Source organism: Brachyistius frenatus, unplaced genomic scaffold, assembly GCF_029030835.1.
Source record: "Brachyistius frenatus isolate BFR_SWC_R1_liver_20210118 unplaced genomic scaffold, ASM2903083v1 Contig_127, whole genome shotgun sequence".
Classification (NCBI taxonomy): domain Eukaryota; kingdom Metazoa; phylum Chordata; class Actinopteri; family Embiotocidae; genus Brachyistius; species Brachyistius frenatus.
In genome coordinates, this window is record NW_027210726.1 from 110,119 (window position 1) to 131,712 (window position 21,594).

The 21,594-nt window shown below is 42.4% G+C and overlaps 1 protein-coding gene across 1 annotated transcript in view; it reads right to left on the minus strand.

Annotated features, from left to right (window-relative positions):
* Nucleotides 1-21,594, minus strand: part of dnah2 (dynein, axonemal, heavy chain 2) — a 63,036-nt gene that overhangs the window by 3,313 nt on the left and 38,129 nt on the right. Inside the window, exons 57-84 of the mRNA XM_069714173.1 lie at nt 21,197-21,357; nt 20,244-20,383; nt 18,951-19,083; nt 18,446-18,585; nt 17,821-18,031; nt 17,495-17,611; nt 17,113-17,254; nt 16,319-16,488; nt 15,919-16,035; nt 15,390-15,554; nt 14,782-14,904; nt 14,460-14,608; nt 14,177-14,243; nt 13,370-13,520; nt 13,084-13,242; nt 11,871-11,994; nt 10,757-10,901; nt 10,070-10,269; nt 9,712-9,838; nt 9,287-9,473; nt 8,351-8,499; nt 7,887-8,070; nt 7,450-7,640; nt 7,116-7,307; nt 6,434-6,618; nt 5,056-5,284; nt 3,284-3,435; nt 2,266-2,380 (exon numbers count right to left, since the gene is read on the minus strand). Coding sequence (XP_069570274.1) covers nt 2,266-2,380; nt 3,284-3,435; nt 5,056-5,284; nt 6,434-6,618; nt 7,116-7,307; nt 7,450-7,640; nt 7,887-8,070; nt 8,351-8,499; nt 9,287-9,473; nt 9,712-9,838; nt 10,070-10,269; nt 10,757-10,901; nt 11,871-11,994; nt 13,084-13,242; nt 13,370-13,520; nt 14,177-14,243; nt 14,460-14,608; nt 14,782-14,904; nt 15,390-15,554; nt 15,919-16,035; nt 16,319-16,488; nt 17,113-17,254; nt 17,495-17,611; nt 17,821-18,031; nt 18,446-18,585; nt 18,951-19,083; nt 20,244-20,383; nt 21,197-21,357 — 4,325 coding nt within the window. The remainder of the gene's footprint in view (nt 1-2,265; nt 2,381-3,283; nt 3,436-5,055; nt 5,285-6,433; nt 6,619-7,115; nt 7,308-7,449; nt 7,641-7,886; nt 8,071-8,350; nt 8,500-9,286; nt 9,474-9,711; nt 9,839-10,069; nt 10,270-10,756; nt 10,902-11,870; nt 11,995-13,083; nt 13,243-13,369; nt 13,521-14,176; nt 14,244-14,459; nt 14,609-14,781; nt 14,905-15,389; nt 15,555-15,918; nt 16,036-16,318; nt 16,489-17,112; nt 17,255-17,494; nt 17,612-17,820; nt 18,032-18,445; nt 18,586-18,950; nt 19,084-20,243; nt 20,384-21,196; nt 21,358-21,594) is intronic.

A 21,594-nucleotide genomic window follows, 5' to 3' on the forward strand; every position in this document is an offset into this window, starting at 1 on the left:
TCCTAGAGTGGATGCCGTGTTTAGATATACTGTATATTCCCATACAACCATCAAACAGATTCAGAAACACAGACACGCACGCGCACACTCACATTTAGGCAGAACCTTGTGAAGAAACCAGATACAAAATGGCTGGAGACAGAGAGGCAGGCAGGCCAAAATTAAAGCCATGAGTCTGTGAGCTCAGAACTAATGACAGGCTGCCATGCCAAGGAGGGGCGGAGAAGAGAGGGATGAAGGGATGGAGGGATAAATAAGCAGGACAGAGAGCCTATGAGGGGCTGCTGTTGCTGCTTGGACCAGATGAGGCATGAAGACACAGAGAGGAAGAGGAGAGCAGAACGGAGAGTAATACTGGATCATTTAAAAGGAATAAGAAATAGGCAGAGAGACATGAAGGAGACAATGAGTAAACTAGAGAACACAAAAAAGAGAAAGAGAGCAAGACAGGCTGAATATGAAAAGACTGAGAGATGGATAGAAGCCAGAAATAGAAAGAAAAAAAAAAAGAGAGAGTTGTCGAGTTTACAAGCGGTCGGTAGAATAGAGACGGTCAACTGGAGGCAGCAGCGCTAATAGCTATCCAATACTCCTATAAAAGGAAATAGATACACACACACACACACACACACACACACACACACACACACACACACACACACACACACACACACACACACACACACACACACACACACACACACACACACACACACACACACACACACACACACACACACACACACACACACATTCAGCACATCCAGCAGTAATAAGCCGCAGGCGAGAGCACAATGAGCTCAGGGTCTTTTTAGGAAAGTGGAGCAGGCCTTGGAAGGTTTACTTTGCTTATTACACTGCGATTAGTCCACAGACACGGGCTTTGTTCAGCCACTGAGGGCCGAGGTATGCTCCACCTGATGAACAGCCACTCACAAATAAACACACTTACATACAGTACACACACACACACACATCTGCATGCATGCGTTCATGCACGGCTCATAACGAGGACAGAATCAGACACTTGGATAGAAACACAAACTGCCCTGAATGACACACACACACACACACACACACACACACACACACACACACACACACACACACACACACACACACACACACACACACACACACACACACACTAAGTTGTAGCCAGAATCTTTTCAAGCCCCTTGACCCAGGCTGCCAGCACCCTGTGTTCTCTCCCCACTGTAAAGAGAGGTCCAGTGATAATGAAGCCAGAGTGGAGCGCTCGTACAGGATCACAGCTGGAACGGTGCCAGAGCCCCGTCACTGTGTGTGTGTGTGTGTGTGTGTGTGTGTGTGTGTGTGTGTGTGTGTGTGTGTGTGTGTGTGTGTGTGTGTGTCTGCGGTTGGACAGACCAGAACAATAAGCGTGTGTCTGTGTAACCAGGCAGAGTGATGGATAAATACACCTTTAATAACAGAGCAGTGAGTGAGCCCAGAGTCGGGCCTGCAGCCGTTTTACTGACTGGAGGCAGAAGAATAGATTGAATAGAGTGTTGATCAGATAACAATCGCAAAGATCAATATGCAAGACGCCCCGACTGGACATGTGAATGGTGCCAAGTGGCAGCGCACCATGGAGATCTATCGTAGCTGTTGCAGAGAAGAAGTGCAGAGATGAAAATGAAGACAGACAAAGTCTTGGAAAAATAAACATGGTGGTCTGTTGGTATTGAAACATTATCTGTGACCCTCATACAGAAATGCTTGGTCAGCACTTGATTATACAGAACAGTCAAACCAATGAAAGCTCCATTTGCTTCACTGTTTACCTTGAATCTTGCATGCTCTGCTACGTTCTTTTTAAAGCACTCTTTTATGGTTATAATCCTGAGTCAGCACAATCTTATTTGTCCTGTCTTATTAAATGTCATGTCAACTAGATTCTCCAGTGAGCGGCTGTCTCGATATTATTGATCCTTGCAGCACTTCTTCGTTCAAGTCTGTGTCTGCAAACTTTATGAAGTCAGATAAAAAGAGAATATGTGCAAGTGCATTTCTTTGTTATAAGTGGTGAGAGGAAACTTTAAGCAGCTGAGAAAAGACGACCGGTGGAAGTAAATTCAGGTACTGAATTGTATTTGTGTTACGTTTTGTGACCTTTTTGTAGAACCTCATATTTAAGGAGGATTTAGGATGATGCAGGTATTTGTGGATGGTCTGTGGATGCAGGTATTTGTGGGTGGTCTGTGTGGATGCAGGTATTTGTGGGTGGTCTATGTGTGTTCGCACCTTCTCCCACAGCGGTGGCACACGGGCGTCATATATGCAGTGGAAGCTCTCCTCCATGCTGGATGACATCACCACTAAGCCTTTGATCCCCTTCTCTAGCTCCACCAGGGATGAACTGGAACACAAACATACACAGTTACAGCGACAAGTGGCAACAGCAGCAAAATTAGTCACCCCCCCTTTTCATCGGAGGAGTTTAGCAGTCACTACTTCTGTTGAAATTACTATGCACTAGAGCATACAGGTATAAGTAACCTGAAATGGGTTTGTGCATCTATATGGTAATATCCTCAACCCTTCAATGCACACCTCGAGGTGCTAACAAGCAGAGACTATAGAACACCAGGTGTAATTCATTCATTTAAAGGACTGAACTCTCTGCCAGACCTTGGACTTTTATCTTGAACTATTTTCTGCTGTGAAATCATCAAAAATAATAAAAAGCATTGTTTTATAAATGTTTTTGTCAAAAAAACAAAAACAAAAAAAAAGCAATGTTGATTTTAATTTTTGGCTTCATCTGAATCGTATAAGTGCCAAGACGTTAGCAGCCCATAGTGTGTAATGGTCTCAAAAAACAAACAAACATGCAGTTACATCATTCTCTACCTGTAAGATCCAAATAATAAATTCCCTGTGCTTATTGCTCTTTAAATCTCTATTATCTCTATTCAAAAAGCTGCAGAACCTGCATCAGCAAGAGCAACAAAACACCAGAGAGAAAGCATTTGTGTGAGCATCACGCTGAAATATGAGTTATTTATTGATGATAAAGTGTCATTCTTCTGCTGCGAATCTGCTAAAAGCAAGCCTGTTTATTCCTCCGTATGATACACCACCTCATTTAAAACTGTAGTAACACACATAAAGATGCACTACCTCCAGTGATCAGATAAGAAAGACATGCACGCACACACACACACACACACACACACACACACACACACACACACACACACACACACACACACACACACACACACACACACACACACACACACACACACAGAGTTCATACGTGATGGTGTCCAGCAGAGAGTTGTAATTCTGGATCTCTTGCAGCAAGACCACATTGTGAGGTGAAGGGTCGTGCTGGAGGTGGGACCGGGTGTCTTCGTAGTTAATCAACGGTGGGATCTTCCCACGAATTTCTGCCAACAGCTCTAATACCTAAAAACACAGACCAAATGTAACAAAGCAAAAGTGACAAATCAACTTACTCCAACAACCACAAGAGGCAATTAAAAAAAAAAAAAAAAAAAAGAGCCGGATGATGAGATTTACATATATTTGTCTGCACTGTCAAAGCATTTAAAGCAAACAGAACTACTACGACTACTTTGAGGCAGGATTCTAAACTTTCAAAAACAAAACAGTGATATCTTAGCCTGAATGCCAAACATTCTATATACAGGTGATTCAATATAATCAGATCAGACAATATGCTACAGTGGCATCTGACTGGGATCAGCACGTGGGAGTCGTTTTATAACGGTAATATCAAAGTAATGTGGAATATAAAAGAGTGTTGTGACCTTTGTCTCGCACTGAGAGAACACTTTGTCAACAACTAAAGGAACATTTGTTATAAATAAAAGGTCAGTATTAAGCCCAAATAGCAACAAAAAGATTCTGTTCTGAAGCACCCAAAGGAAGCTGCTGAGGCCTCCACAAAGTCAGCGATACCTATGACACTGATGACTCTTTCAGCGTTGCTGGAATAAAATCAGAGTAATATGGCTGTCTGACTTCATGCAGAGAGCTTTTTCGAGCTCTGATTGTTAACTGGTTTGTCAAAATACGGTTCTATACTGACACTACAGCCATGACAATGCCAAATATGTACAACACATATGAGGAAAACCAAACTATTGAGTGCTGGAGATGAGCAATACACCCGTGCGCTTCATATCAAGATGTGGATGTTTTTTTGCCACCAGGTGTTTCTCTGACTTCAGTACCAACAGACTGCAGTACGACTGCCGGGTTTACATGCATGAAAATCATTTGGTTCATTTCAAGCTGCAGATGAGTGCAGCCCTCAATAGCTTTATTTACATTTCACATACAATTTTTCAAAATGTTTTTTTCCCCCCAGAAAATGCGTCACGTGTATCACAACTACTCTGTTCCAGAGAATGAATTAATAACTCGTCACTAAACAGAGAGATTTCTATCCACCCAGGCTACCATTTTGAAACGTTAATTAGTATTCACGCTATCTATACTGATAAGCTCGTTGAGAACAACCATAAATGCCATAGGTTGGGACTGTTATTTTATAGACAAGACCGAGAACAGAGCCATGCTGTGGGAGATAAATCAAGCCACCTTGTAGTTGTAAAAACTTGTCGTTTTTTCCTTCAGCCTGTTTGACTGGCTTCATAGTCGTGATCTGAGTGTTCTGTTTTGTGATGACTGTGAGCCGAAAGCCTTTTCTAAGGAGATAAGAGAGAAAGCTGACAGACAGGTTGGACTTTATTAGATGCCTGTTCAATCAAAACCATGAATCCACGATTACCTAAATATATGCTCAGTGTGGTGGTATTCCTAACAGACCATGCAGACATGGGACTGAGCTGTAGCGTGGGATATTACAGAATGTGTTCTTAATTGTTTTCTCTCCTGTTTAATTTTATTCTCTAGATGTAATCTTAAACAGTTATTGAGCATATGCTCCCAACATGGCTGTAGCCTCCAATTGAATCCCACAAAGAGTCTTGATATGTAGATTTGAAGGGGGAAAAAAAAAACGGTGAAAAAAATTCGCCCAGCTTGCTTAGGACTCACCTTGTCTTCTCTGCTGGGCCCCGCTGTGGTGGTGCTGGTGACCTGGGGCTGCAGGGAGAGCAGGGTGTCAAACAACGTCCTCGTCTCGGCGATCTGACTTGCAATGTCGGCATTAGCGTGCTGGCCAAACACTTCGGGGAGCTCTGTGGATGGCAGATTTGTGATATAGTCCTTGTAAAAGGACTGGGGACCGTCACGGGGGATGTAATAGAAGGTTGAGGATGATAACCTGAACGATAAAAGGGGATAAAAAGTGAGTGAGGTTCTGTCTAATTGTATTTCTCAACACCAGAGTGCAATCATGCCAAATGAGAAAATAACACATAAGAACATGAATGTGGATATTTTGTTTCTCTGAAAAAGGAAATTTGACATTGTGAATAGGTAACAATAAACATGGGCACATTTGAACTTGAATATAAACAGCTAGTGATGTAAAATCTAACCTGTGATGCTGTCAAAAAGTATCTTTCTTTTACTTGTATCATTCCCATCAGCAAGCAGGAATAGCTCTATTGTTCTCTCAATTTTATTCCCTGCCAGTGCAATGGCCCATGACCCAATTTCCCTGTACAGATTATTTTCATCTCATCGAATGAAATTCAGTGAAATAATGCAAGTGCAGCAATACAAACCCCATACAATACAAACATTTACATTTGGCAGTTGTTTGTTTAAAATGAAGAGCGTGGACTCAGGATTTGTGCAAGTATAAAAAAAAAGAAAAAGAAGCTTAGACTTAAAAGTTCTTGACAGTGTTCAAATTCAGTGTAGTGTGTTCTGTATTTCTTAAATGGTAATAATCTGACTGTCCACTTGGTGGTGCTAGCACTCTGCAGGAAGCCAGCAAGGTGCTTTAGAAAGCCACAATTTGCTTCCACAGTGGAACAAAAATATATTTTAAAGGGCGCAGCATGCATTTAAAGACTGAACCTTTAAGAAAACATGCTCTTGTTAAAAAAAAAGAAAAAAAAAAGCTACAACATGAAAACCACTGACAGGCGAAGTACAAAATAAAATACAACAAATCAGCAATTACTCTTCCTTTCATAAGGATTATAATGCTAATTTTTAAACCAGTGTGATTGAGAGAGGTTTTGATTTATCTTATTGCTTATTTTGGAGATTGTGATTCACAGAGCAGATGAACTGAGATGTGTCCCCATATTCAGTTTCTCTTATTTATTTAAAATGGCTTGATAAAAAAAATAATTAGGCACACCTCTCAGTATGATCCAGTGCATTTATTGCTGGTCCATTGCATTACACTTACTGCTTCACCTGTCAGTAGTTTTAATGTTCTGGCTGACCGGTGTAGTGCTGGCACTGGCTCTACCATACTAACATTTGACAGGAAAAATGTGTTACAACGACTTACTGGAAGTAAGGCTGGCTTATGGCAGCGTCACAGAAGTAGTCATTGATGTATGTGATTAGCAGACGCCTGTCCCAGTCATCAGTGACATGACCACCATAGTTGACCCCAGCGATGAGGTACTTCAGCGCATCCCAGGGAACCTCCTCGTACTCATCCAGGTACAGGTGGAGCAGACTCTCACTGACCTGGGGAGGATTTTAACAGGCTGGCTATGAAATAGAGGACAGCACTGCCACAGCAGATAAAAAGTCTCTGCTGCAGCATGCTGACTAAAACAGTAAAGACAACTGCAATAAGTGAGATTCAGTCTCACACAATATAACTAGATCCTTGTTATATGACAGTTATGTCACTTGCATTTTGTTGCACTTTACTGTTGATTGTTGCTGTTATTGTTGTCTGGCACCATGGAGCATTATGCTATATGGATAAACTAACTAGGTTGTCATTATACATTGGTCTAAATGGCCCTCACTCTGACAGAGTACAATATTTCTTTTCTGACTGAGTTAAGTCTATATTGATATTTTAGAGCAGAGTATTGTCAACAAAAACATACACCACACACGATCATCCTTGGCATCATTCAGCAGCTGCATGTTCACTGGACTAAACTAAACAGTCGTCGCTCTGCTCTTTAATAGCTGTCACTGTTTCTTTCTGTATCAGATGAGGCTCTGACCTCAAAGTCAGAGTCGTTGAAGCCGTAGACAATGTTCCAGCCCATCTGCAGAAACTTCTTCCTTTCCAGCAGGATGCTGTGGAAAAAGCAGAGGGAGAAGAGGAGCCTCCTGTACAAGACGGGTTTTGAGCAGCGGTTGAACTGATTCTCCGTCACCAGCTGGTACAGGCGCTTCAAGTTGGCTTTCACACCCTGAGGACGACAGGTTGGGCAGTGTTAACGCTACGGAGGGTTACATGTAGGATGTATGTCTAGCTGTAAGATATAAGTAGACAAATAAACCTCAATACATGTATATGCCTGCGGAGACACAAGTGTATGTGAGCACATGGACCTTTGGTGGTTCGGTGGTCATCTTGATGCCAGCCTGCAGGATGGTAATGGGGAATTCAGGGTGTGGTGAAGAGCTGAGCCAGAGTCTGAAGTTTGGGTGGGGAATCTGCACCTGCAGCTCCTTAATCAGCCTGTCCAGCTCAGGCATCCACGAAAGAGAGAGGTGACAGTTGGCAAGGAACACCCAATGACCTGGGCAGAGAAAAGGTATTGAAGTAAGCTGGTACTATTTATTAAGATTTTGTATGTCATGTCTGATTGTATTTGAGTGTTTGGATACTCTTGTGGTGACCATTAAAAAGAGGAAAGCCACGATTCAAGGACTTTGTACAAGCCCACAAGACTTTTGAAACTTAAATAAAAAGCTGTGGGGATAAAAATCCTGCCAAGAAACAGTAAGAATTTGAGACCAAAGAGACAGAGCAAGTGGTCTCGTACCGTCCTTGATGCCCTCCTCGATCATGCTCTTGGCAATGGGGGCCTGTCCCTGGCCCAGAGAGAGAGCATGGAAGTTCTTGCTCATGCCAGAGGTCTCAGCCAGCTGCAGCAGAGCTCCTGTGGGGTCTACTCCAGGAGACAGAACAAAGATCAGAGGAGTAGCGCTGGTGGATTCCTTTACAACCTGGGAGGAAGACAGAGAGAGTACAGTCAGCAAAAAAGGAGAAAGAGAGTGACAATGGCTAAGCCAAAAAAAAAAAAAAAAAAACCCTCACTTGACATCTCATAGTAATAGTAACTGCAATGGGATTTAGTGAGATTGAATTTTCAAGTGAGCTAAAATAAAATTGAATTACACAAATTATATTATAAGAGACTTTTTTTCATTTGAATTCAAACCTTCAAAGCTAATACTCAAGACAGAAGAACCAACAGGGATTAAGTGGATAACAGCTGACACTCACTTTCTTCATGTCGAGAACAGGCGGCTCCACAAAGTGAGAGCCGAGGTGTTTCACTATGAAGGAGGTAACGCAGTAAGAGACACGGTCCTGACGCAGACAGCGCACTATCAGCATCTTCTGGAGCTCATCAATTTTCTTTTCCCAATCACCTACAAGGAAGAAAAACAGATAGAAAGGGTAAATCAGGGGTGAAAAGAGGGCAGTGTGGAAATGAGAAGGGGAGATGTAAGATTGCCATGATATGGATGATAAAAAAAAACAAACGGAGAAAAAGAAGTGCAAAGGGGAGTGAACAAAGGATACAATGAGGCAGAGAGAAATTTAGGGAACGAGAATGCTTTAGCAGCCTGAGCGAGAGGGGCTGTGTGGCAAACTCTTCCTGTTATCATATTCATTACACAGCTGAACTTTGTCAGATCTAATTCCCACAAATGAAATATGTACCAAAAGAACACACACACACACACACACACACACACACACACACACACACACACACACACACACACACACACACACACACACACACACACACACACACACACACACACTCACTCACTCACTCACTCCCCCCTCCCTGCCTCCCTCCCACTCACTCACTCACTCACTCACTCACTCACTCACTCACTCACTCACTCACTCACTCACTCACTCACTCACTCACTCACTCACTCACTCACTCACTCACTCACTCACTCACTCACTCTCTTTTATCCCCTCTGTGAACCAGCCAATAAGTCAGAAATGTCAGAAGGACACATATTCATCATGACTGGAGGTATAATGTGTGCACACAGAAGAAGACAGAAAAAGAGTTTCAAGGTAATAATACGTTCTCTACAATCACAATGTCATCTCAGGGGAGTACTTCACTTTTTTTTTGTTAACAAAGTACCAAACAAAAAGAACAAGCTGCTTCCTAAAACACATACAGACCCGGTAACGTGGCGTTCTCTGGCTCAGAGCTGGTGAACCAAAGGTGCCAGTCTTGAGGGTACTTTTCAAATGAGGCGCTCAAGCCAAAGAATGTGGGCAGCTTAGTCAGCTCTGTGATGTTGTCCCAGCTGGAGTCTGCCAACCAACTGCTGCATGGGTTATCAATCTGATCCTTTTTATCAAGTACCTAGAAACACACCAATCAATTAGCCACTCGTTGAATTCGTGTATCGATAAATAGGCAAAAGCATCCCACATATCAATCATACAGCATCAGGTTGTGTCAGGGCTATTGAGGAATTCACTGGTGCAGAGAGTTAATGATTGGTGTAAAGCCTTTAAAAATAGAGCATCTGTCCTGTTGAATTATCTTAAATTAGATAAGTCAAAAAGAAAATGTTTGTGCGTGTTCTTGTGTTTCTTACAAGTCCTCCTCGTAGGAAGAAGTTATACTCATCCATGTTGAGATCGCCATCCATCTCCAAGATTTTGGCACACATCTGGAAGCTGAAGAGCAGCTTGTGGACCTCAAACAGACCACGACAGGTGTAACTGCAGAAGATCACACTACATTAGAGAGACACACTCAACTGAAAAGTTAGGACATTGACATCTGTATAAAAGACACACATGTACAAATAATCAGTCCGGTATATCTATTTCAGTTTTTTAACATATGAAAGTGCCCATTTTTACCTTATAAAAATGGCCCACTGTCTTAGAAATAAATGATGACATGCAAAGAGACGTGAGCGGAGAAAAGAGCCCCTTGATGAGTCTTACCTGTACACGGCGTATGTGTGGTATTCGTTGAGGTTTTGAATCCTCTCCTCCAGCTTCTGGCTGCGCTTGCTCTTTGCTATGCTGAGGTTGAACAGGTTAATGTAGGCATCCAGAGAGAACTGATACATGGGGTCAATGCGGCCCATGTCATTCAGAATGAAGAAGAGAATGGAGGCTCGCTGGGCACATGCGCGATACGCCTGTAAAGAGAGAATACTTTAACCCTTTAAACCCTGAACTATATTTATTCCCACCGACTCAAAATTCAAATAGACAGAAAAATTAGAGCAATGACACAATTGAAGCTCTTCTAAAAATTTTTTACATCTGTAACTCTAATTTGATGTACCACAATTGAAGCACAACAATGCTGCATCCATTTTAATCATTGTTAGCACTAGGCAGCATCCCAATGAATGTGCCGAACTCGCCAACCTTTTAAAAAATGGTGGCAGTTCATGTTTTAATAACCAACATGTCTTGGTCCTGAAAAGGAATCGCTACAATGGGAAGGGTTGAGTTACATTACACAAACCAAAAACAGATATAGCTCCTTATAATTTACACGACGTAAAGATTAGGATTACAACCAATGATTGTGTTTATTATAATTTACTACCAAGTATTTCGTCAAAAATAAAGAAACAAATCCCCCCCTTCCTCTGTCCTTTCACCCCGAGCCCTGACCTCTCTAGCAGAGTCGATCTTGAGCTCCGTCTCTTCACTGCTCTCCAGCTGCTCTGAAACTTCAGTGGCTGTCACTTTGGATGTCTGCAGGGTGTTTACCAGCTGCACATCGTCCAACAGTGAGCCAGTCGCCTCATTCAGCAGTCTGGTGGACGTACACATACAACATGAGAAAACACAATACAGATAAATCAGACAAAACACTCCCTGACTGCCTACGAAGCATAACAGAATAAGGAAAATCACAGATGCATAAGGGCTGACATACTTCAAAACTGAAAGTTCGAAACAGCATAGGTTTTAGGAATAAGTCAATCATGTGCATAGTAAATAACAATAAGTCTTTTTTGGGAGGAATATTTGGAAAATCCTGCGCTGAAAGCTGTCTCTATGTCTTCCAAATATCAATATTTGAAATAAAAAGAAAACTTTGAGACTTCAAATAGATTTGCGTTTCATCTATGGACTACTTGAAACAATAACTTCCTTTGATAAGAATGTTAAAACATGGACTGTTGCAGTGTGAAGAGGAACTGTGATGATCAACTCGGTTGCTTTGTTACAATGTTGTTAATAAGCCATTACCACTACCTGCTCCTGTGTGACAACTGATAAGTTGATTAACGGGAGTTTCCAAAAATCGTTCCCGTTTATGTGAGGAAACATGACCAGTACACTGCAGACAGGTACAGCAGGTGTTGAAAGTGTCTGCCGCGGTGCTTCTCGTTATGTTAATATTTACTACTTGTGGTCTAAGATGCTGCTAAGAGCTGCTTCCATAGATGAGATTTAATGTTGGGTAAACTGTTGATCGTTGGCTCATCTGTGCATTACTTGTTGCTGAGGTGCGTTTAAGTGACTAACAGCAGTTGCCACTCTGAGGAATTTTGACAGGTAGGTCTTGGTCCTATCGCTACTACTACTTGAAATGGTATTTACACTACCAGGACAACAGAAAATGCAATTACTATTACTATTAGAATGAGTATTAATAGTATTATGGCTAATATTTATAAAAGATCGGATTGTTCACTCAATGACATTTCAGTGTGAGAAGAAAATATCTATGAAAAAGGTTGAAGGTCACTGAGTCTGAAACAGTCGGCTAGACAACCTGAGGATCTCGTCCTCCAGGTCCTGCAGGCTTCTCTTTCCAGACGCAATGCTGATCACCAAAGAGTCCTTCTGTTCTTCCAGCTCGGGACGCTCCTTACGCACCACAATTCCCAGTAGCTGGGCTTCCAGACCCACACACACACGCACACACACACACACACACACACACACACACACACACACACACACACACACACACACACACACACACACACACACACACACACACACACAAAATTACACAGATATAAATCCCATGTACAAACAGCAGTATATGCTCTCAAACTGTACATGGTGTGATCCAAATTCTGCAGCGCACAAACACCGTGCAGCATTGTAATAGTAAGCTTTGTTAGCGAGTCCTCCATGTTACGTGACTTGTTTAACATCAGCACCTGTGTTACCTGCATTTTTGTGACCACTGGTACGTGTGCATTTGCGGTTTCAACATGGACTTTAGCCTAGAGAGCACATCTAACTTTGTGTCAGACTCTGGAAATCAGCAACAGAGACCCTTGAAAAGCTTCAGAGTGCTAATTGCGACGAAGCAATGAGGCGGGTGAGATGTTTGTGTTTCAAGAGGAGCAGAAAGTCAATGCCCGAGGCGGACGAAGACGCATCAGGAGCACAAACAGCTGGAATTTCTTTGACATTCGCGGGGTTGTGCGCAACCAATTCTTCCCCGAGGGTCTGACTGTCAACACCGAGTTCTACTGTGGCGTTCCGAGGCGTCTGAGAATAAAACATTGAGTGGAAACAACATAGACTTTGGCGTGACGGCACTTTGGTTCTTTAACATGACAATGTGCCCGCTGACTACGTGTTGAAAATGTGTAAGTTTCTCATCTTCAACAACACCTACTTGCCAGAATTGGTTGCCATCAACTTCAAAAAATTGAATGAGTGCTCTTTGCTCAAGTTTTAGATTCGTAGTAAAATTGCATGTACATGTTTGACACAGGTTTGAATAATAACTAAGGATAGTTATTCACAAAGTTTTTTGCTTCCCCCTGCTCCATGTACTTCACTGTGCTCTGCAGTCTCTGAACTTTTTGACCACCCCTCGCACGAGCATAGAAATGAGGATATGCATATATATTCTTTCACACACACACACACACACACACACACACACACACACACACACACACACACACACACACACACACACACACACACACACACACACACACACACACACACACACACACACACACACACCTGCTCCTTGACCGCAAAGTTGACGATGGTGGTCTTTGAGGAAATCTCTGGTGTGTAGTGGGGGTTCGACATCTTGGTGGTGATGTAGAACCGAAACTCTGGACTGTATTCTATCTCTTTATCACCCAGCTTCAACAGCAGCCTGCCGCCTGGAAGAAGAAAAAAAAAAAGCACACACAAATGTAGACCTATACACATAATGTATTCAGGCACGGCCTCAGATTTAGGCAAAGATCTACTTCAGAAGACGTGAGTGTGCGCGCATGTGCGGCAGACCTATCCGAGTCAGAGACTTGTTGAGAATTGGGTTGAGAGACGGGTCCAATTCCTCCTGAACATTCTGCATCAGAACAGGATCCCCATACTGGATGGCGCTCTCCAGCACCCGCAGGTATTCCGGCATTTGAAAGTCTATTACTTTCAGACCCTACACATGTCGCAGGTAAGAGACACACAAAAACAAAGTCTGTCACACACAAACACATACAAACAGCCTCAGAGATAACCAGACACATCTACATGAATTATTCAAAATGAAAAGTATATATTCATCCAACTGACTTTCAAGTGTCATTTGATGTTCATTCCATTTATATTGTGAAAAGTACCGGAAGGCATTCTTGCCAAGTTCAGAATTTACTTGTGGGGTAAGCTAGTCCCGGAATCAGTTCTGATCAGCTGTCGTTTTAAAATTTTAAAAGAGATGGAATATTTTGAGGGAAGTTAAAGGTCAGCAAGCGGTCTGGAAGGCAGACACAGTAATAAGGAAAAAGAAAGAAGACAGAGAAGAGGTATCTTAGCGCACTATATGTGTGTGTGTGTGTGTGTGTGTGTGTGTGTGTGTGTGTGTGTGTGTGTGTGTGTGTGTGTGTGTGTGTGTGTGTGTGTGTGTTTATATTGTATGGTCGAGACCTTAAAGTATTATAGAGAGAAAAACTGGGAGAAGCAGGTCGGAAAAACTGTCTTTTAACAGATGGAAACTTCAGACAGAACCACTCAGGGTGGGAGAACATCGGCCTCGACTGGTTGAAGGAAGAGGAGAGAAATGGGGGTGAGAGGAGAGCTCTGTAACGCAGCGCTTACCTTCTTTATTTCCATATTCTTGATCCACTTCAGAGCTTGGCCTTGAGGGTCCACCATCAGAGGCCATCTTAAAAAGAATGGAAGAAGAAAAATCCACTTTTTTTTTTTTTTTTTTTTTTGCATGAAATGTTTTTTATTCAGTAAACACAACCAAATCCAAATTTAGGAAAAATATAAATGAATACAAAATCTCAAAAGAATTTGAATTTTGAATTTTTACTGGACTACAGATGATCTAATTCAATAAATCCTTACATAACAAATTGTGTCTGCATGTACTGACCGGTTTCCACGGGTGACGATAACTCCGTTCTCAGTAGAGAATGCATCAGTAGGCAGGCCCTGAATATTCCAGTCCCTGACGACTGTGGGCTTGGACATAAAAACTGCAAAACTGAATCCTGGGGTGCACGGGATCTCTAAGTCTCGTACCTGAGGAGAAGGCAAACGGACGACGAAAGGCAAACGAGAGAGAGAAAGAAAAATAATGGATGACCTGCTGGAAAAGGCAGGAGTACAGGTACAAGTATATTACTTTTCACTGAACTGCACATCAAGATATATATATATATATTTTTTATGTGGTGTGTGTCTGTGTGTTTCACCTCCTTCATCCAGATGGCAAGCAGCTCGTCTCTGTAATTGGAAAGGAAGGGTCCCATGTAGGACAGGAAAGATGCTGATAGCAAACAGTCTCCCACCAGGTATCCCATGTTTTCTTCAAGACCCTGAAGTTGACACGAACCCAAATTACATAAGTACGCATGCATGCTGGTGTGTCTGTATGACCTGTTTTTTTTTCTAAATCGGTACAACCCCGGAAAAGATGGGGACTTGGACCAATTATCAGGCCTAAGTAGAATTTTTTTTTTTTTTTTTGGTCTGCTGGTGTATCTAAAGCCGCTGGAGGGCTGGAGGGATTTCTAATTCCAAAATGCTGGCCTATTGATGAGGAATTTATTGTTGGTTCAGAGATACAGGCTTGATACAACTCACTTGGGAATGACGTGACGATGTTCTCCTAGAATATACATTAATATCTTAATGCAGTAGTAGTATTACATCTGTGTGTGTGTGTGTGTGTGTGTGTGTGTGTGTGTGTGTGTGTGTGTGTGTGTGTGTGTGTGTGTGTGTGTGTGTGTGTGTGTGTGTGTGTGTGTGTGTGTGTGTGTGTGTGTGTGTGTGTGTGTGTGTGTGTGTGTATGGGGCGTACAGTAACTCTCTCCTCCCAGCGGATTCTCTCCCCGGCCAGTCCCGTCACCAGTTTGTCAGCTCGGTCCAGTTTCACCTCCATCTCAGCTGATTTCTTTTTCAGATTCTCCTTCATGGCCAGCTTCTCACCGTGCTGCTGTTTCAGCTGTTCTAGCTTTTCTCCCAGCTGCTCACACACACACACACACACACACACACACACACACACACACACACACACACACACACACACACACACACACACACACACACACACACACACACACACACACACACACACACACACACACAGTCATTGTATTACATACACTATTACAATGGTCTTCTCAAACTGCACTTATATATAAAATTGAAATCGTGGGAGCTAGTGTCTGAATATCTATTAGGGTTATTGCTAGTAGGGAAGGGTCATGATTTTCAAATTGAAAAAAGTCAAATAAGTTCTGCGACTATCGTCTGTAGTTGAGGATAGTGGAACGCTTTTTTTTTGCTTGAATGACCCGTCCTTAGTTGCTACATACACTTCATACCTCTCGTAGTTTGTTTTGGGCCTCAGCCAGCGCAGCCTGTTTCTCCTGCAGCTGGGCCAGAGCAGTATTCAGTTGGGCCCGCTTCGGCTCTACCACCCTGTAGATCCGGCCGTACACCTGGTGAAACAGCATACATACTTGGATTTAGTTTTGCCTCCAACTCTCTTGGTCATAAATTAATTCAATGAATAGGAGTCTCACTGTTTTGTGTTTGCTCTTAATGCGATTAATGTAACCAGCTCATTTTAAAATCAGCATACGTTAAATAACTATTCAAACAATAATGAAGAACAAACTATCGTGTACTTGTGGGTTTATGGTGACTATTCTTATTTGTAAGCGTGTGTGAGAATGTGCATGCATATGACTGTGTGTTATAAGCGGGCAGAAGCCCTCTTACCTCCATGGCTCTGACCCACATGCAGAGGGACTTGGCAGCGAGTGACACTTTGCCGATGATCTCTGGCTGGAAGTCCACTTGTTTGCAGTACTGACCAACATTCCTTAAAACCCGGTCCGATATATTATCCTTGTCAAAATTGACCAATGTCTTGATGAAGTTGGACTCACCTGCCGGAAACATTCCAAGGTCACGTATCCCAGAATCTGAGTCTACCAAGTGCCACAACCACGTGTACTATCAAAAGTAAATTTGTGTAACCGAGTACTCTAAAGACATATTTCAACGTAACATTACATCTATTTTGAATCAAGTGACCCTTTGAAACTGAATGTTTTATGATGACTTGCTTGAATTCTATTTAAGACATGCTACTGTGGATGGAGTATGTGTACAGTGTGTTTCATTTTTTCCTGAGCTACCTTTGTTTTATGTTCTTCTCCTACTCAGTATGTGTTCGTTCGTTTTCTGTTTGCCTCACTGCACCAAGGAAGAGTTGCACCTCATAAACTGAGAGCTCGATAGTAGAATTAATCACAGTCAGTTGTCATATTGGCAAACCAAGGTAAAACATTACAGAAGAAGGGTGAATTTTACCAGTGACATTACCGAGGAGCATCTGATATAAAATCTGCAATCCCCTTCCTTCCAATTAAATCTTTCCTTTCTTTACTGCAACTGTTCACAATCTGTACTTGTCTGGTTTTGCTCTATTCATTTTGTAAAGACTTCAGTTTTCCCAGTTTCTTTGTTTTGTTGCCAAACTCTCCCTTCATCCGTTGCTAAACTCTCACCCAGCTGTCTCTTGGCCTCTGCCCAGCTGGGTTCTTTGCCCTGAAGGGTCATCACCGCCTGCATCACCGTCTCCACCAATACTGGAGGGTGGCCATATGACTTGATCTCTGTCATGTCCTTCTTATTCAGAGACTCCAGAGCCTATATGTGCAAAAATGAAGAAGGAAAAGAGAATGTGTGAATGCTAAGTCACATATAATTAAAATGTAGACAGGCGGAAAGCACACAGAGAATCAGTGCAAATATACTGAAGGGTCAAGCATCATTACTCATTAAAATATCAAGGAGATGAATCAACCGGACACAATGAACAGAGAGCATACAGTTACCAACAAGACTGAAGCCTACTGGATTGGAACAGTCAACGGGACTGAGATCTACCTTCATGGCCTCCTCCAAGGCAGGCAGGGCCTCGTCCAGGTCTCTCTGTGCATTGTTAGCCAGGCTTTTACATTGCAGCTCTTCTGCCCCAATTTTCTCACTATTGGCACTTACAATCTGAAAACAAACACAGACAAACATACACATTGACAATTATGCGTCTTTCCTGTTCGCCAACTAACACACAGCCTTTCAAAGAAAAAACATGACTTTGTTTAACAGGATAATTGAAAAAATATCGGGTGGATGAGAACCTTGTAAATGCGTGAAACAAATTATTGCTTTATTTAGTCATTTGTGCGCATGTACATGTTAATGGCACTTACCTTCTGCTGCTTGTCAGCCTCTCTCTTCTGTTGTACAATGATGGACAAGTACTCGTCACACTCTTTCTGGAACTCGGCCACCTGCTTCCTGGCCTCCTCGAGCTCTAAGGACATGGCCTCCACTTTCTGTCGCGTGTCACTGATTTTGAAAAGGCCGTTGCGCAGCTTGCTCACCTGCTCCCCCAACTCGCTGCGTTTCTCTGACATCAGCCTGGATGGACGCAAACATAAACACAATCAGATGATTGACAAGCTGACTGTAACAAAGACAGGTGTTTCATGAATGTGACAGACAGACAAAGCCGTTCACCCTCAGAGGAGGATGTGTGGAGAAGCTTCAGACAGATGGCAACTGTAAATATGTTCAATCGAGAATTAACGTGGATCCTACTTGTTCTGGTTTACCTCTGATCTGATACATGTAACCCAAAGTACCCATTATGTATGTACAGTATATATACTGTAAACACACTCACACTCTGAACCTTCAACAGGATCAGCTTAGTGTATCTTTGTTATCCATCAATACAATTCCAAAACACACATGAAGCATTTGAAGGTGGTGTGAAAAGTGAAGAAAAAGCGAAGCAAGAATAAGTGAAGGAGAGAGTATGAAGGTAAATACTTCTTGTATCCAGACACCAGCTCCAGGTAGTTGGTGGGTGTCACATAATTATGTCTCTTCAGCTCCAACTTCATCCTTTGGGAGACTTGTGCCACTGACTGGTGTGTGATCACAAAGATACTGGCAACCTTTGTCTGGATCTACAACAACATGCAGCAAATGGATAAATGTTGTTCTGACATTCAGACAATGGGACTGCAGCTCGCATCAAGTGAAATCAGCTCTCTGGATAAAATCCACTTTGAAAAAGTTCTAATTGTGTGACTTTGAGGTGGACTACAATTTAGTGGGCGCAATAATTAAAGCTCTAAATTTGGTCTGAGGGATTTATTCCCTCTGTGCCTGATCTGGTATCTTCATTTCATCAGCAGCTATCCTCAGCCCTCTATCTTTACAAATGAAATGCTTGTGTGATAATCACATGAGGTTGCCCCAACAGATTTAAGACTGTAAAATCAAATGCCCACATGTAAAATATGTGTGTCTGTTTGTGTGCATGCCTCACCCCCTCCAAGGAGCCCAGCTCCAGTCCACTCAGGTACCTCTCAGCTACCTCCAGCAGGGCATCTTTGGGCCACTCACAGAACCAGTCGATGGTGGTGCAGTTGACAAGTGCTGGGTACTGGAGGATCCGGTTTCTGTTGGCAAACAGCCATTTATGGATTTTGTTCAGACATAATTTGTTGCTACCCATTATAGTCCTGTGGGCACACGGTCTATAAAACAGTGACGGTACATTTGGTAGATGGTTTGACAAAAGCAACTGAAGAGAACAATGAAGGCATTTTGGACCCTGGATATGACTCACAACCATTTTAAGTAATGCTGTTTTTTTTGCTGCAAATGCCGCCTTTTGAAAGTGGTACCTGAAAATGGATGTGTAAATAGCACTGGAAAGCTTTGGGCAGGAGGACACAAAAGCTCTTAGCAGGCCCAGTTTGAAAGAACCTTCAGCAGTAACAAACAGCACAGTGTGCAGTATGGTGTGTAGCAGGGGTCCCTGAGCTCTGGCAATGTCAATGTGTACAGATCCTGCAAGCAGGTAGTAGCCAGAGGGCTGGGATGGTCACACAGAGAATGGTGATTAGCTCTGGGTAATGTCAGTCCAATTAGCAGCATTATGTGTGACCACTGCACTGAGCCACTAATTACTACCAGGCCTCAGGGGAAGGAGGTGTTTCTGTTATGAATCATAGAAAATATGTGCATTTGCATGCTTATTGCATCCGTGTTTATACAGACAGCATCTACACTGTTTGGAATTAAAGCATTCTTGCTGCACAATCACTCAAGTAACAAGACCTTATTTGCTCAAGATGACTCACTATTCCTACTGTAAATGTGAGGAGCTATTGAAAGGTACTGTGGGCAACAGTCAGCCTGGAAGAGACCACCAGTGTATTTCCAATTTCAATTATTTACCCACTATGAGATGCTGTCATTATGTCTTTGGTGTCGTGGATGCGTCAGCTTGCACACATCAGAAGTGCATCAACAAGTTTATTCATTCCCTCCTTCTACCATTGGAAGTCAACGTTTAAATGTGGGCTAAATCATAATTCCTTGTTTTTATGTAATTCCTTTATGTTACGCAATAATGAATGTGTACTGTGGCTGCAGGAGAGAAGTTGCTCTGTAGTTATTCAGCCTATAAGGACTGCAATGTGATTCACACTGTGATCATTTCCATAAATCTGTCTATCAAAAACCAGAGTAAAATGGATTTCAAGGGAAGGAGAACAAAGAGGAAGAAGGAACACATTGTCAACCAGAACTTCTTAAAGTACATGTGATCTACCTGAAGGGTTCTCCCACTGGGCTCATACAGAGCACTATCTGCAGGTTGTTCCTGACCCGCTCGATCAGGTATCTGAACAGTGAGTCAGGCGTCTCTATCACGTTGTCTTTCCTGGCAGAATCTGACAGAGCAGTGCAGATCTACAAGCAGACAGATAACAGTTGAAAAAGTAAGTCAGAAATTGTTGACTTTTAGAACAAAAAACTCCACTTTATGCTCTTTTAAATGGGCTTTACTCAAACTAATAACACATGAAACTGGCATTTTGTGGTCTTTTTTTTTTTTTTTTTTTTACAATTTATAGTAATTAAAAAAATGCATTTCATTTAAACTGCCTGTTGACTTCATAAAATAAATGTGCAAATGTGCAAATAGACGTGAAAATAGAGAACATAGAGATACCGTCTACAAGGGTAAATCATTAAGTTCCGAGACTATTGCTTGTGCACGTGACAGAGCACAGCACCGTGATGTGCACGAAGCAGGGGAAAGATATAGTCCTAAAAAATGTCTTCGCTTGATCATCAGTTCCTGAGTTACACACGTTTTTGTGAGCAGTGGACCAGGTGCGTCTGCAATTTCTCCATGGACATAACCAGAGGGCGCACGTCAGATTTTCTATCAAACTCTGGAAATCGGCAACGACGGAGACCCTTACAATGCTTCATGGGGGCTGCGACAATGAATCAATGAGCGTTCACGTTTTACGAGGGGCAGAACATTGGCTGTGTGCCAAAATGTAGCGATGGCATTCGGGTTCTCACAAAAACGCGTGGAACTCAAGAACTGATGATGATCAAACGATGACATTTGTAACAGTTACTTCTTAGCATTATATCTTCATCCTGCTCCGTGATGTGGACGGAGCACTAGTCTGGGAACTTCACCCTCGTATGCTTGAGTAAGATAGATGGACAGACAAGAAGCCATAAAGATTTGAAGACAATAAAGACCTCAACAAACTCATCCTGCTTGTAGAGGTTTGGCACCTCTCCAGAGCTCAGGATGTTATTGATGTCCTCCAGGAAGGATTCATTTACGATCTGGGTGTCATTGAACAGAAAGACTGTGGGTTTGTTGTCCACTCCAGTTAAACGGTACAGCTTCTTGATATCTGAAAGCAAAGACAGAAATATCTATGTGAATGTAACATACTGAAGCTGGGATAAAGAACTCCTGGTACAAAGATACATGTTAATAAATCAAAAATCCAATTCAGGTGAATCAGACGAAAGCTTCACTAAACTGAATGTTAAAAAATATTTGCGAGTCTGTAGTTGGTCATAATTTCCACCTTTATTTTGAGCTTTCCTTGTTTTGATTTCCAGATAACAGGGTTACTTCCAGAGCA